Source organism: Dicentrarchus labrax, unplaced genomic scaffold (assembly GCF_905237075.1).
Source record: "Dicentrarchus labrax unplaced genomic scaffold, dlabrax2021, whole genome shotgun sequence".
Classification (NCBI taxonomy): domain Eukaryota; kingdom Metazoa; phylum Chordata; class Actinopteri; family Moronidae; genus Dicentrarchus; species Dicentrarchus labrax.
Genome location: NW_026136715.1, coordinates 13,519,452 through 13,534,663, shown reverse-complemented (window position 1 = coordinate 13,534,663; position 15,212 = coordinate 13,519,452). Strand labels below are relative to the sequence as shown.

The 15,212-nt window shown below is 42.6% G+C and overlaps 1 protein-coding gene across 1 annotated transcript in view; it reads right to left on the bottom strand.

Moving 5' to 3' along the window:
• Positions 1-15,212, bottom strand: part of LOC127377893 (ERC protein 2-like) — a 151,195-nt gene that overhangs the window by 132,004 nt on the left and 3,979 nt on the right. Inside the window, exons 3-7 of the mRNA XM_051426193.1 lie at positions 12,351-12,374; positions 11,428-12,243; positions 3,511-3,555; positions 1,877-2,032; positions 384-476 (exon numbers count right to left, since the gene is read on the bottom strand). Of these exons, the coding sequence (XP_051282153.1) occupies positions 384-476; positions 1,877-2,032; positions 3,511-3,555; positions 11,428-12,243; positions 12,351-12,374 (1,134 nt within the window). The remainder of the gene's footprint in view (positions 1-383; positions 477-1,876; positions 2,033-3,510; positions 3,556-11,427; positions 12,244-12,350; positions 12,375-15,212) is intronic.

The window sequence follows — 15,212 nt, the reverse complement described above, 5'->3', positions numbered from 1 at the left end:
TAGCTATGTGCAGAAGATTGTCATCTGTCTACTGGTGCCAAAATTGCACAAAGCTGATTCGAAAGAGAGATTTCTCTAATTGTGTGAGCAGGGTTCACCTCATAACAGGAGGATTCTGACTGGACCAGAGCTTGGCCAATCAACCCTCACTCACAGAAAGAAAGAGCAGAAGAGAGCAGGGAAGAGGGGGACTGAATAATAGGAGACGTTGGGGGCCAAGTGAGATGGATTCAAAAAGAGACAGTGTGAGACATGATCGGAGAGGTGAGAATTGGAGAGAGGATAGCAAGACAGGGAAAGAAAAAGGGAGTGGACTAAAAATAATATGATAAAGAAAATGAATAAAATAAATGAGAGAGGAGAGAGACTCATGAGAGGGGTACTTCTGCTTGTTCTGTGATCCAGGGCTGTTGGGTGGGGAGGAGGAAGTTGGGAGCTTTTCTGATGGAAGACACACATGGAGACATGGCCTGCTCCTACAGTGACACAAAGACAAGAAAGACAGCAAGCCACTAAACTACAGCACACAGCCAGATGGGAAACTTAAGAACCGTTTTCCTAGCTGTCTCCTCCACAGTCCTCCACAGACTCCTCAACCACACAGCTGAGGCTTCAGAACGTTACACTCGGTGAAGTTCTGCTACGATTATCTGGATAAATAAATGAACCTGCTCTAATGCCTACTTATCATACTTGAACACATTTTCAAGTTCTCGGAAGCTGCTTTCTTGTGTTTGAGTAAATCAAAGCCAAAAGAGGAAACCAGAGAGGACAGGGATGCTGTCCTCGCTGGTTTCTCTTATCACCGTCTCACCTCAACACCAGTCGCCACTACTGCTGAAAGAGAGGGACCCCAAACACTTCAAGGATATAGAATGAATCTGTGTGCCTGTGCATATCCATGTGCATGGTGTCTTTCTGTGTTACGCAGAAAGATGAGACATGGGAGAGCGAGCCAGGGCCATCGCTGTGATGCATATCATCCCAGGTCAGTATGGGTGAGGAGAGAGCTACTTCCTCTGTCGTTGTAAGCTCACATTCATCTGTCAGGGCCCCATTCATAAAAACATCTCTTTTATGATTGCATCAGGAACTTCCCCGATGCAATGACAAATGGGCCCGACAAAGAGCACCATTAATGAACCAAAGAGAAACATTTTCACATGGAGCGCTACTCATGGGCCTCAGCCATCATGGACACTCAGCAAGAAACTCTGTGAAACTTGAAACTGCATTTATTTTTTTTGACATGGCTCCTGTACATATGCTCATGTACTTGTTCCAATGTGTGCATGTCAGTCTGTGCACTGCTTGTGTCCCAATGAATAAACCAGTATACGGCCTGGGACAGAGAAATGTTAGTCAGGCCTTTCTAAAGGTCTTCCTGCCAGCTAAAGGTAGGATAGTAAGCAGACACGGTGCACTGTAAGCCGATAGGGCTTGAGTTTGCTCCCACAGAACTGCCATCAGTCACAGATAGGAGAGCAGCAAAATGCTTGGTCATCACACAGGCAAAGTAGATAAGACACACAAGCATTTCATGGGGAAAAAAAGAAAGAAAAAAGAAAACTCTTTATAGAACCTCTCTGTAAATATGAAATAACAAATATGTTTATAAGTGTAGGAGTTCTTGGTCTCCATGCAACACGGGAGGCTGATATAAAGCTGCCAAAAGACACAACATACTGTAAAATGCAGTTTAGCTTTAAGATTTCTCCACATATTTGCTTGCTTCTCCATGAGTATGAAATGGTGACATGCAACATGCACATAACAGGTTCTCACACAGTTGTAATTGATTCTTTAAGGCAAACATGCATCACAGTCAGGTCATCCACAGTGAAGTTGTCTCGGGTGACATGCAGAGACATTCTACCTTTGTCTTCATGAATTTAGAATGGCTCTTGTAGACCTCCACCTGCTTGAGCTCATCCTGCCTGTCGTCAGGGTGCAGCAGGCCGCTGGTCTTTAACATCTGGACCTCATCCTCTAAGTCTCTGATGTTCCTCTCCAGAGAAGAGATCTTGGTGTCCTGCACCAGCAACAGTAGGCAGGCAAAGAGTCAGCGAAGATCTGACTTTGTATATTAGGCTCTGAACTTTAATAAGGGCTTACCTGTCTCACTATTGTTTAGATAACAATCTACCTATTGATCTATCAATTTATCTCTCTATAATGTCATGCAAAAAAGTACAAATACAAGGAGAGAGCAGGTTAACAAAAAAATCATCTGTCACAGAATCTGTTCACATGAGAAGTGAGAGAAAGAGCTGTGCAAAGAATGCAAAAAGAGAGCTTAAGGGAGAAGTTCTAACCTTTGTCACCTCCACACAGCTGGCCAATCACGGTGTAAAGTGAGTGATTGTTGGTTTATAGGAAGTTAAAGGAATTGTCAGACACAGCCTCTTCAATTTGGACATTGAAAAGGTGTGTGGGGAGTGGGTTTCCGAAGCTATCTGACCATCCGACCATCAGTTCTGATGAAGTGAAGTGGTAGCTTAACCCAATGCAATATCTGTCTGGGTTCCTTTGAAAAATATTTAACTAAAACAGCACTAACAGACATTCATATTCACAGAAGCCCTCCTGTACCTGTATCTAGATTATAACCTATTAATGTGTACCCCTATTTCTGATTGGTAAAACAGGGCAAATATCTAGGAAGACAGTTGTGTGCAGCCAGGATGTTTTTTCTTTGTCGTATCAAGGAGGGAATGGAATGGTCTGTCATGGACAGGTCCTGAGGTTGTTTAGCTGCATGGGTTCAGACATACGTTAAATGCTAAACCTTGGAAGAGATGAGAAAAGTAATTGAATAAATGGAAGCAGATTGCATGATGCCATCAGCACAAACCACAGGCAACATGTAAGCATCTGACCTCTATTACATCCTCTGACATCAGCCCTGCCTAGCACACGGTGCTGCATATACCATCCTAAGCACACAAATACACGTTGACCAACCAAACAGGAAGGTACACAAAACACACCGACAGACGCCAAGACATAAAGAGTCTATGAAAGGAGGTAGACTTTTAATGTAGACCCAGAAAAAAGTCGAGGTGGGGCATTCAGGCATCTAGGGCAATCCCTCCACCTTACCCAAAGCATACACATACACACACAATACAAACATTCCCACACACAGACTATGCTATTCAATCATTTCCATTGATTCACATTAACTCAATCTGTGGTATAAGCTACACTATATCTTTGATAACTGATTGCTATCTGTTAGAGAAAAACATCAGCCAGAGGAAGAGAAACGAGGCAAACCCAAAGAAAACGCAGAGGGTGATATCAAAAACAACATTCAGTGCAATAAGAATACATGTAAGAAAAGCTGGGCCTCAAAACCACTAAAACATGAACTACTGTATGTGACGGTGCTGTATTCCAACCCAGGAAGACTTTATGATAGGGATAGGAGGAAAACACCAACACTGTATATTTGTAGCCCATGTTGAGTTGACAGAAGGATCAAGAGGTGAACACTCATTACTGTACCTGCCAGATAACGTCAGGATCAAAACAGAAAGGGGGGTTGGTGTTCTGCAATCACAAAACGGAAATACACGCCACTTAGAGACAAGCAACCACACAGACATCGTGGACACTGAAACAAACAGTGATGGACGTTACACACTCTAACACAGATACATCGATACTCAGCAACATAAACACAGGAGGGTCTTTAAAAAGCCACAGCGCAGGTAAACATCTCCTCCTCAACATCAACATCACCAAAAGAGGACCGTTCTCCTTCATATGTCTAATCCTTCTGGCAATGTTTGTTTGGCCGTTTCTAATTAAGGCAGTCAGATTTAATTGGGCCTCTTTCATGCATTTACAACACTGTGGGCATCCCAGGCTAGCACATGTGCAGTTTGTTAATAGGCAGACAAATCACAAAGTATGTGTGAAAAATAACTGTGGTTTTGCTGTAAAGGAACCACTTTTCGAACAAGCGTTTGCTGAACGAACTCTAAATGTGTGTGTGTGTGTGTGTGTGTGTGTGTGTGAGTGTGTGTGAGTGTGCGTGGGTGGGTGCGCACGCAGACACATGTGGAGTCAACTGCATTTTTCACAGCTCTAACGACTTCAAAGGGCTGAGATGAGAGTGAAAGCTTCCATATGTGACATTTGAAACAAATTGAATAAGTGCTCAACTCGGCATGGGCCAGTAATGGCCTTTACTTGGGCATGGCTGCCATACAGACACGAGGCAACAATAAGACAATGTTTCTTAGATTGTTTGTGCATGTATGTTTGTGTCTGCATTTAGATCCAGATCTACTACTGCTCGCAGTACAGCAGTATTCATCAATAATTAAAGTTGTGTTGGTGTGAAGCTGATATCAGACTGAACCAGACAACATGCTGCAACTGAAGAGCACTACACTGCTCAAGACCCAAGATCACAATATAATACTTTAATTTCTATCACAACACCTACCACAGTTTAAACTAGCTGTTTGGCAAACACATTCTCTGCAGCTGGTGTTATAAACAGTAAAAAAACAACATAATTTATGAAGCTGAGAACTGATCTATTACAGCAATAGACTCCCCATGAAGCACATGGATCTCGTTGATCCGCTGTAAATCCTACCTTCATATCAATGACAGTCTGCAGAGCCCTTGTCTTGGCCGGATCAGCCTGGAGCTGGTTCCGGCGATGAAGCTCCTGGGGAGGGACCCGGTAAAAATAAGCCTGGCGGCTCATCATCTTTAGCACTTTCTACCACCCACAGCTCCAGATAAGATACACTGATCAGTCTGACCAGCCCCAGTTTCTATCTATTTTTTACCACCTTTTTAATATCTTTTGTTAAATATAGCAAGGTTATCCTCTACTGTGCATCCTTAGAAATCCTTGTTTTGCAAGAAGAAAAAAAACTTTTCCTATGATCTCGAGACGGTCCCCGTTTGATCCTCTTCCGAGGACTTCTTTCCGTCTCTAGCTGCTGACTCTGGTGTCTATTTTCTCTGCTCTCTAGTCTTCTGTCTCTGTTTGTTAGTAGGTAGGAGACATACTCAGCTATAGGTCATATGAATCTGTCTCTATAATTCTCTCAGTCTCTATCTTTCTGTTTCTCACTTGTTATCTCTGTCTCTCTCGCAGATGTCTCTGGCATGCTAAAGCTCTTGCTTAGCAACACTTTCTGCCAGCTCATGCGCTACACTTCTTCTATCAATAATTAATGGTAGCTCTGACCTACAATTCAAGCTAATGGGAACACACATACACACAAACACTCATATCGTCACACAACAAGTTGAACGTACTTGTTGAACATAAAAACCTGTGAGTATGAGTATTCGAAACAAAGAATATTTTCAACTATACAGAGTCCTGCAATAAATTGAAAGCATTTCAAATTATATAATTAGAATTCAAAACTTGAGCTGAGATGCCAAACATCACCTTTACTGCTGCACTTTATTTAACCAGGGAGTATTGCTTTTGAAAGCAATGTTCTCTTTGTCACAAACTCCCTACTCACACCCACACAGCCACACACATTCACACCCATAAGCCTCCCAGGCCAACCACTGTCTGTTCTGCTGACCACCAAGTGGCTCCACTGGAGCCGTTTGGGGTTAGGGGCACCTCTGTTGTGGTAAAGAGGGAGTGGCCCTTGCTTAAGGGCACCTCGGTGGTGGCATACGCTGCTCTTTCAATCCCAGCCCAGAGGTATCTTTATTGAACCACAGGCTTGTGACCCACAGGCTCATCAAAGCTTCGGGCTACCACTTCCAGCTTCACAGAGGGTTAATTGCAGGACTATTGCACTGGATTGCACACTGCTGTAACGCATGCTGCGCCGAATGGAATTAAAAAAAGGGTTCATAGACTCAGCTGCAGGTGACAAAACATAGGCTTCATAACAAACAAATCTATTTACTGCAAGGTAGGTGAGAAGAGTGAGGACTGCCTGCCACTGCTGCATGATTATGGTATCGACAGCTGCTGGACAGGGACAAACGTGGATTTTCCCTCAATAGAGGTTGTAAAAATGCACATGGAATACCAATTGGGCTAGATAGGATCACAAAACCACAGACACGCACATACCCATGCAATGACTAAAGCCTAATGTATGTATATGTATATGTATATGTATATAATGTAGCAAATGAACAAGTTTGAATGACACTGAAAACTGCAGTACTATAACACCAATACTGGAAAAATGACAATCAGTGGGTAATGAAAAGCCATCAAATCAGACAGAAACCACATAGAGATTGGGTATTCATATCAAGGCAGTTCATCAGTCAGTCAGGGGATGTAAAAGACTAGAAAAGCATTAACAGACAAAAAGGGAGAGGCAACAGGTCACTATTATTTCCCATTCTTCCCAGTTCCCCCAGAAATGAGAGGTGACAAGGGCCTTATCCTCTTCAGTTGTGGATAAGGAGGGATTACTGCTGTCAGAGCATGCCTCCCACAGACTGGCATGCCCACTGCTGCCACAATCCTAATCTTCTACTCACCATATGTGTATTAATGTGTCAAAGTGAGGGTATGCTTGTCTTTTTGTCTCCCTGTGCTCATTCAAGTAAATATCCATCCCGCGGAGAGAGTGTCTGTAATAACTCCTTATCAACAAATGGTTAGAGTACAGTTAAGAGTACAATGGGGGAAATTAAGTCATGCAAGAGAGCATGTCATCAAAGACGGTCTTCTCTGCTCCACATGTGTCAGAGGACCGAGCATATGGAATGAATAGGATCAAACGTAACACTATAGCAATAAGTGCCGGCATCCTGAATGAAGGATACGGTCAAAAGGTTCAATTCTAGCCTAAAGGCAATGCTGTCATATGTGCCATGCGCAGACTAGAACATGCACAGATCCTACATGGAAACACACACACACACACACGCACACACACACACTCACACATACACACACACACACACACACACACACACACACACACACACACACACACACACACACATTCATCAATCACATTCCCATCCCTTATCCATCAGAGAGAAAAAGGAAACACATTTGCTTGCCACAAGTGTTAAAAATGTCCGTCTATCAGCTCAATGGCTTAAGAGAAGCAGTTTGAAAAGACAAAGGGAATATCAGAGGGAGAGCCTTGCAGAGAAACAGGGAGGGGGTGAGGAGAAGGTTTGAGGGGTGTAATTTTGTCCCGATAAACTTTTCCGCTCAAACATTCTGGGAGATCAACAGAGCGTGGTATGTGGTGCCCGGGGTGTGGTGGGGAGAAGGGAGCATTGGTGTGTGTGTTTGTGTGTGTGTGAGTGAGTGTTTGCTGGTGGTATAGTGGTACAGTGGTCTTCTAATGTTAGTTCAGAGGGGCTTCATTAGACGAGGCTGAAAGTATCACCAATCAAGAATTAAATCCTAAAAAGCCCCACCCAGGACAGGTTTTTCACCAATTACCACAACAGATAGCATATCGGTCAAGGGAGAAAGAAAGAGAGTGGGAAATGTTGATGGGCAGACAGACATACACAGACAGAAAGGCAGATGACTAAGGAGCGAGGAGAAGACGTGAAAATGTTGCAGCTGATGGGCTGGTGGCATGAGAAACTAAGCAAAAAGAAAAAGTTGGAAAGAGATTACAAAAAAGACAGATTTGCTGACATGAACTTCCACTTCTCCTCAACATGCTGGCACTGGAGAGTTTTAAAAAGCTTGCTACATTTCTGAAGTTTCATCAATGTCTGAGAGAGGATGCCAGGGCAGACAGAGAGGGCCTGCCAAAAACAGCAGCAGGACTTCTGAAGCAGTCATACTATAGAAAAACAGGGAAGCCATAAGTACTTTGCCCTTACGTTCTCAACACAAGAGCGACGCTACATTCTCAGTCGTACTGATCCAATACTGAGTGAGATGTCTTCATGTACAGTAGGGGCCCTGACTCTATCCAGTGCCCCTGAGGACCATAAGAAATCTGCAGTACGATATGTATGAAAGTAGATATGCCATCTCCAAAGTTAAAAATCTCACAGTGAGCGTGTGCATGTGTGTGTGCACGCCCTTGGCAGCAGGTCAGGGCTGGGCAGGAACAGACCAGTGGTGCAGCTGTTATTATTGGGTCTACAGGGACCTGGGGGCTGGGGAGAGACGATTAGGCCCAGATTTATGCCTCTCAGCATGTGTGTGTATGTATGTGTGTGCCATCACACATAACTTAACACGCAGTTAGTGCATGGAGTCGCCAAAGTAGTTAAATTCTGATAGAACACTGCCACTTTGTGGACATTACTAGTACTGCGAATATTATTGTATTTGCCAGTACACATTATATTATGTTTGATAAGAACTCAAACTACTACTTCTGCTTAATGCATGGCTTCCACACTATTATAACAAAAGATGCTGATGTTGAACATTTAAGTGTAATCAAGAGCCAAGTGAATAGGCTGACATTGATGTTCCAGTGTTTCTATGCCGGGGTCCGTGCAGCTAGGACAATGTGACAGTTGAATGATGGAGAGCTATAGCCATACATACTGCACACCAGCATATCAAACACAAATAAAGACAGACAGCTTGTTAAAGTAACTTAAAATCTACTATCTGTAAGAGTCCTGAGTGGTGCCACAGAAAGAGAAAGACAAATATATATACATATTTTTTTTTTTTTTTCTATTGACCCTTACTCAGTTATCTGATTAGCATCATAGGTTCATACATTTTCACAACCATGTCCTAAACCTTCCTTATATAAAATGTGTTTTTTATAATATAAACATTTAAGGTGATCATTTCTCTTTAAACCAGCAATGAATACCAAGAAAGGCCCCCATGCCAACCCTCAGCCATGTTTGAAGGATAAATAAAAGCAGAGGTGAACTGAAAATGGAGGCTTTTATTATCCCAGCTCAAGCTAAACAAGCTGGGTCATTTAAAGGAGAGTAATGGGCACAGTAATGAAAGGCAGTTGGGCTGGTTTCCTCTGGAGCTAATCAAAAGAACTAAAAGTAGTGCCCCCTAATAGAGGCAATAGCTGCACCACCATCACCGGCTTGCCTTCACTAACCATGACAAGTGCAAGCACAAGGCTAAATTACCAGTCTGACACACAAACAAAGAGAGGCCTTCACAGGAAGTAGGCTGCTTCTTATAAGTGCGTAGAGATCCTTCTATTAATCTGTATTCAGCCTAACCTTTAACACCCAAATTCCACACCGACTATAACTGCATGGAACTGTCAGACTAACTTGGCTATTCTTCACCACTATGCTGTAAACAACATTTAGAAAATGTTAATGTTTATAATATTACTTATGGATCTGTTAAACAAACCTCTTACCATCTGATGTACATATAATCCACACAATAAAATTACAACAACAAATAGCAATTCAAATAGCTTTACAGCATATGAACATTGAGTGTGGTACTACCTACAAATCAGTTTGTTTCACTTTTAAGCCAGGCTTTTAGTTTGGCTTAAAAACTGAATAATTCACTGTAGCTGTAATCAGTTCAGCCCTGTGTATGTGTGTGTGTTGGCGTCTGCATATGCTTGTATATATATATATACGTATATATGTATATATACGTATATATACACACATACAGAGACTCCATCACCCCATCTCAACCTCAGAGGAGAGGAGGCCAGAAGGACACGAAGGAAAAAAACGAAAGAACAACAATCGCCTCTCTTTTCAATCAGGGCGGTCAGAGTGTTTTTCCTCATTAATCATACATTAATATTCAGACAAACACAGCCTGTTTTTCTACCTAAGAAAAACACTCCCTTCTCCCATCTCTCCCTCTCCCCTCACCTCTCAGACCCAATCACCCCTCCTCCTCCATTACACCCACAGTATGTGTTAAGCTGTCAAGCAGTTAAAAATAGCACAGCACACAGAGTGTGTGTGAACAGGTACTCACCTCTTACACACACAGCATGGTTAGGTCCCATACATTACACACAGACACACACACATGCACAAGTACAAACATGCACAGCAGTGGTTGCATTAGCATGGGCTGAAACGCCCACGCTCCCCTCTGACAAAATCATCACAGTGACCAAACACCCGGCATGGGTGGATATCCCATCAGCCACCGGCAGCCCTGCGAGGGAGTGTCCTTGCTAGGAACGCTAAGCCGACAGGCCCCAGATGTGCACGCATGCTCACATACACAAACAGACAAACACACATACACACAATCATTCTGACTGGGCACGGCAGACATAGAAGCAGACAAACAACACATAGACAGAAAAACAAGAACATCATGGCACAAACAATAGCAAAGGCAGACATACAACACACACACACACACACACACACACACACACACACACACACACACACACAAAAAACACACACACACACACACACACACACACACACACACACACACACACGACAGGAGAGGTAGAGAAATTAAAGGCTAAGAAGATTTAGGAGTTAAAAATAAACAAGGCAGGAGTGAGGAGCACAGAGCAGAACACTACAAGCTCTCCTGGCAGAGAATATGGAGACGCCGGTGTTATACGACCACTCACTGGAGGGCTAGTAATTTTAAGTAGTCAATCAATAAAATTGAGTCTCTGAGGAAGACATAAAAAACAGGAAAGAGTGAGGTCTGAGCATACCAATACCAAGTACATTTGCTCATATTATAACCACTGATTTTTGATGGGCTGCAATTATTTTTTAATTCCACTGTACAAAAAGCTCAGTGCATGCCACATGGTGTAAAATAACTGCCAAATGCTATGAACAACGCACAAAAAAGGGGGCATACGAGAAACTGCCACCCAGGAACACACACACACACACACACACACACACACACACACACACACACACACACACACACACACACAAAAACAGACACACAAAAACAGACACACACACATACCAACTGAGTCAGATTGTAAAACTGTATGGCTGAACACAGGCTTAGAGCTCTCCGTATGTTAATCTGGCCCATTGATAAGACCTGCTGAGCTGCTTTCTGCTCCCACACTCTACATAATACAGACACACTCTTAGGCGCGCACACACACACACACACACTCACACACAAACAATTAAACATACGACATGAGAGTACGACATGGAAAAAATATATCATTGCAACCATTAATATAAATAACAATATCTCTTTGGTTTCAAAAATCACATGATATCTTAATGTTTTTGACTAGCCACCATGCACTACACTGTATGATGCTAAGTCTAATTCTACAACAATGGGTAAACTCATAGTGATTGCTCTGAATTGTTAATGGGCAACAAATCATGTAATATGAATCGCAATATAAAAAAACTGCCATGATCCTATCAAAGTGAAAGATGATAAATAATAATCGACATACTGCTCAGCCCTGCTGTTAAAATCACTTTGACACTAGATAAATAATTCAGACACATAAACATTTACCCCTGGGATGAAAAACACACCTCTCTGACATGCATGTTCTCCAGCTGCGCCTCTGCCTCCTGTGCCGCCATGGTTATGATGCCTGTCCGTTGCCCCCGACCCCAGTGTCCCTGACCTTGACCTTGGCTTTGGCCTTGACTTTGGCCTTGACTTTGGCCTTGACTTTGGCCTTGACTTTGGCCTTGGCCTTGAAGCATCTCCAGCAGCCTCTGGATGCTCTCGTCCCGGGCACCCAGCGTCTGTTTCTGAGAGTCAATTCTCATTTCCATCTCCTCCATGGTCTTCCTGAGCAGGAACAGCTCCTTGGCCTGCCGCTCATGCTCCGACTGCATCCGGAAGAAATTCTCCTCTGATGGATCCAGAGGGGAAGATGAAGAAAAGCCGTCACACCCAGGCACCAGGCAGGGGCTGCAGGGTCGGAGTGAACCAGAGCTGGGTGCTACCACCGGACCATGGCTGGGACTGAAGATGGGCTGATTTGGGCTGTTCCTCCGCCCAGGCTGAAGGGTGTTGGCTGGGCTGATTCTAATCGTAGCTGCTGCAGTGTTACAGCCATAACCAGGGCTGTGAATGATGACATCAGCTTCCTGTTGCCTCGGATTATAGGTGTTGGATGGGCTGGCTCTCGGGCTGTTCTTTGGTCCAGGACTGTGCAGGTTGCTGGGGCTTTGTCTGGGGCTGTGGCCAGGGCTGAGCCCCCCCCTGTGGTCCTGGTCCGTATGGAGTTCTCGATAAGAGCCAGAGTTCCCCTGCTGTCGCTGTTGTTGCAGGCGACTGTTCATCTCCCTGTGAGCCCTTAGCTCCTCCTGAAGCTCCTGAACTGTCAACGGAAGTTGCTACAGAGAGAGAGAACGATCAGGCGCCAAATGATTGGAAAAGCACACAACACACATGATGACAAACACATATAAAAAACTACATGTTGGGGGAACAAAAGACAGACCTTGTTTCTTCTGATATCCCCAGGCTGCAGCAGAGAGATGTAACATAAGAAAGACAGACACATGCATAAAGCCAAAATAGAAAGCAGATAGAACAAAATATATACCCTAAATATCAAACCACTATGTAGATAACTTTAAGCTGTTGATTGATGGTTACACCACCAGGGGGCGGTATTTCTTTTCACAACACAGGGAGACCACACAGAAGCAAAAGTGAGTTGGCTTTATTTGCAGAGTTCAATGTCAAAGGGGGAAAGGATGGGACAAAAGATGATGTTGTTCCAGGGGCCCAACTGTGTCACTTAATAATCAATTTAATAAATAAACTGACCAATAAATTAATTGGGGACATAATTAAGAAATTGGCAAACTAGTGGCCAGACAAATAAAACAGAATAATCAAAAAGTTCAGACCATAATAAATTACATTAGTAAGCAAAACTGTTGGAAAACTGTTTAAACAATGATTCATTTTTATCTATTGGTGAGTACATTTCCCACACTGTTTCTTGGCTGAATCATCATATTGAACAGAAAATTTTAAATGTCATGTGCACTATCTTAAAAACATTCCCTGTTACATTTAAAAGCCCTGGGAAGATTTTTGCCTTGAATTAATTTTTATGGGATTAACTTGAACAATTGATTATTAAGTGACACAAACAGGCTCCAGTAGAGTGTTGCTCTGGACAACAGCTATAACTTAAGCAACATTACTGCCATGACTGCAAAGTCATTCAGAATACAATATGCTAATTTACATCCACAGCTCTCAGCTTTCTTGACTTGCAAATGGAAATTCACTCTGTGGCTGAAACCATGGACACAGAGCATTCTTGTGATTGACTGAGCATGGTGAGAAAAGGCTGTAAGGAAATCAAACAAAAGGAAAAAACAGAAATCTTACTCAACAGAACACATGTGAAGGATTCATTGACACAAACACTTAATGGAAGTTAAATGTCTAATCTTTCCCTCTTTGTGGAGATATTACTAATTATTCCTCAAATTTTCTTACTCCACTGCTTGAGTCCAGAAGGTGGGGAGCGCCAAGGACACAGAGTTGAGATGTAGGAGGAAGACGAGGGTGAACACGGATAATCAATGCAACAAGATAGCACTGAATATTAAGTCAGTGTGGGTGGACAATCCTCTGCACAAACACACAACCAAGACTGTAGACACAAATACATATGTACAAGTGTACACACACACACACACACACACACACACACACACACACACACACACACACACACACACACACACACACACACACACACACACACACACACCAAACAAGCAGATGGTTAGGGGACAAGTCTGGTCATTGCAGCTGAGAGAAAAGGTGACACTTTATGCTAATAACAAAGTTCTCTTGTCAGACTGAACTCTTCCCAGAGTGTCTCAGAGGGCAAAAAACTGGAGAAATGGAGAGGAAAAAGGGGAGAAAAGTGATCATCTGGTGGATAGTGGTGATAAGAGAGTGAGGTGACGGCAGATAACAGTTACAATAACATTTTCTGCATGAGGTATAGATTTGCGTTCTCAAAATAAACAAGTACTTGAAAGAAAGTGGGCTTTTATCTGATTTTATATGATACGGCTGCAAACATTGAGAGAAACTTATGGTGAAAGCTGGGAGACAAAAAGGGGTTGGTATCAATTTAACGATGAATCATTACTGCCAACAGAGATGCAATAATTATCAGCTGGGCCTGAGCTAGCACTAGGTGTGTGTGTCTGTAAGAAAGCGTGAGGAGAGAGTGTAAGAGTAAACTGACTTACTTGGATACAGCAGCAACTGAATGACTACAAACACTAAAATTGGACACAACACTAGGGGGTGTATGTCACAACAGTTTTCAGTATAAACCTTTTATTGATCTTGCTACATATGCTGTTAATTTAGAGCCTTGTACAGAGTTTTATTTGTCTTATGGCGGCTTTTCCGATGCCTCTGTTCCCCAAGGTTTTAAATGATGATTAATAAAAATTAACAAATTCTTAGTTAGTATAAAACACAAGCAATCTCTACACCTATGCTTTCATTCTCATAAGGTCCATAAAGGGTTATGAGATCATATATCTACAGATAAGGTACTGTAAGTGGTTTAATTAGATAAACAAAAATAAAAGAAGAAAAGCATGATGGTAAAAAGACAGTAGAGTGTATTGCTGTGGTAGAGACAAATAAGCCAACAATTGAAGAAACAGTCATACACTAGTTGTATGTGTCTGTCGCCTGAAGGAGCAGAACAGAGACAAACACATCCATCTATCACAGACCGGGCCAAGTCGGGACAAGCCTGCAGATACACAGAGACAGGTAACATTGAGTGTCTCCATTTTAATGCTACAGACATCAGAATCTCAACATCAGTAGTCCTGCGGCAAACACATTTATTGTCTATAAACCTTACTGAAATCTCTTTGTAGGTGACAAAAGTAGTGTGTATCTTTTAATGTGTACCTATTTTAGCATACAATTTTGTTTGTTAAGGAAGCATTTTTGATAAACATTTATTTACCGCAACTTTATAAAGCTATACAGAAATGATTATTACTCTGTATACATTTTCAAATGTTCTGTTTTTATTATGTTTGGTTTTAAAATCAGAAGAAAGTCAGTGCATGTGTGGGTGTGTGTGTGTGTCACAGTGTCCTCACACTGTATGACAATGTGAGATGAAAAAGCTATAAATACAAATGCAGAGGTGGCTCCTTGGTTACAAGGGGGAGGAGTCCGATGGAAGAGCGCAGACATGATTAAAGTTTTTGCATGCTTGTGTGAGAGTGATGAAGAGCAAGAGAGAAACAAACAGAGTCAATAGAGACTGCACGAGCTGTATAGTACGAAT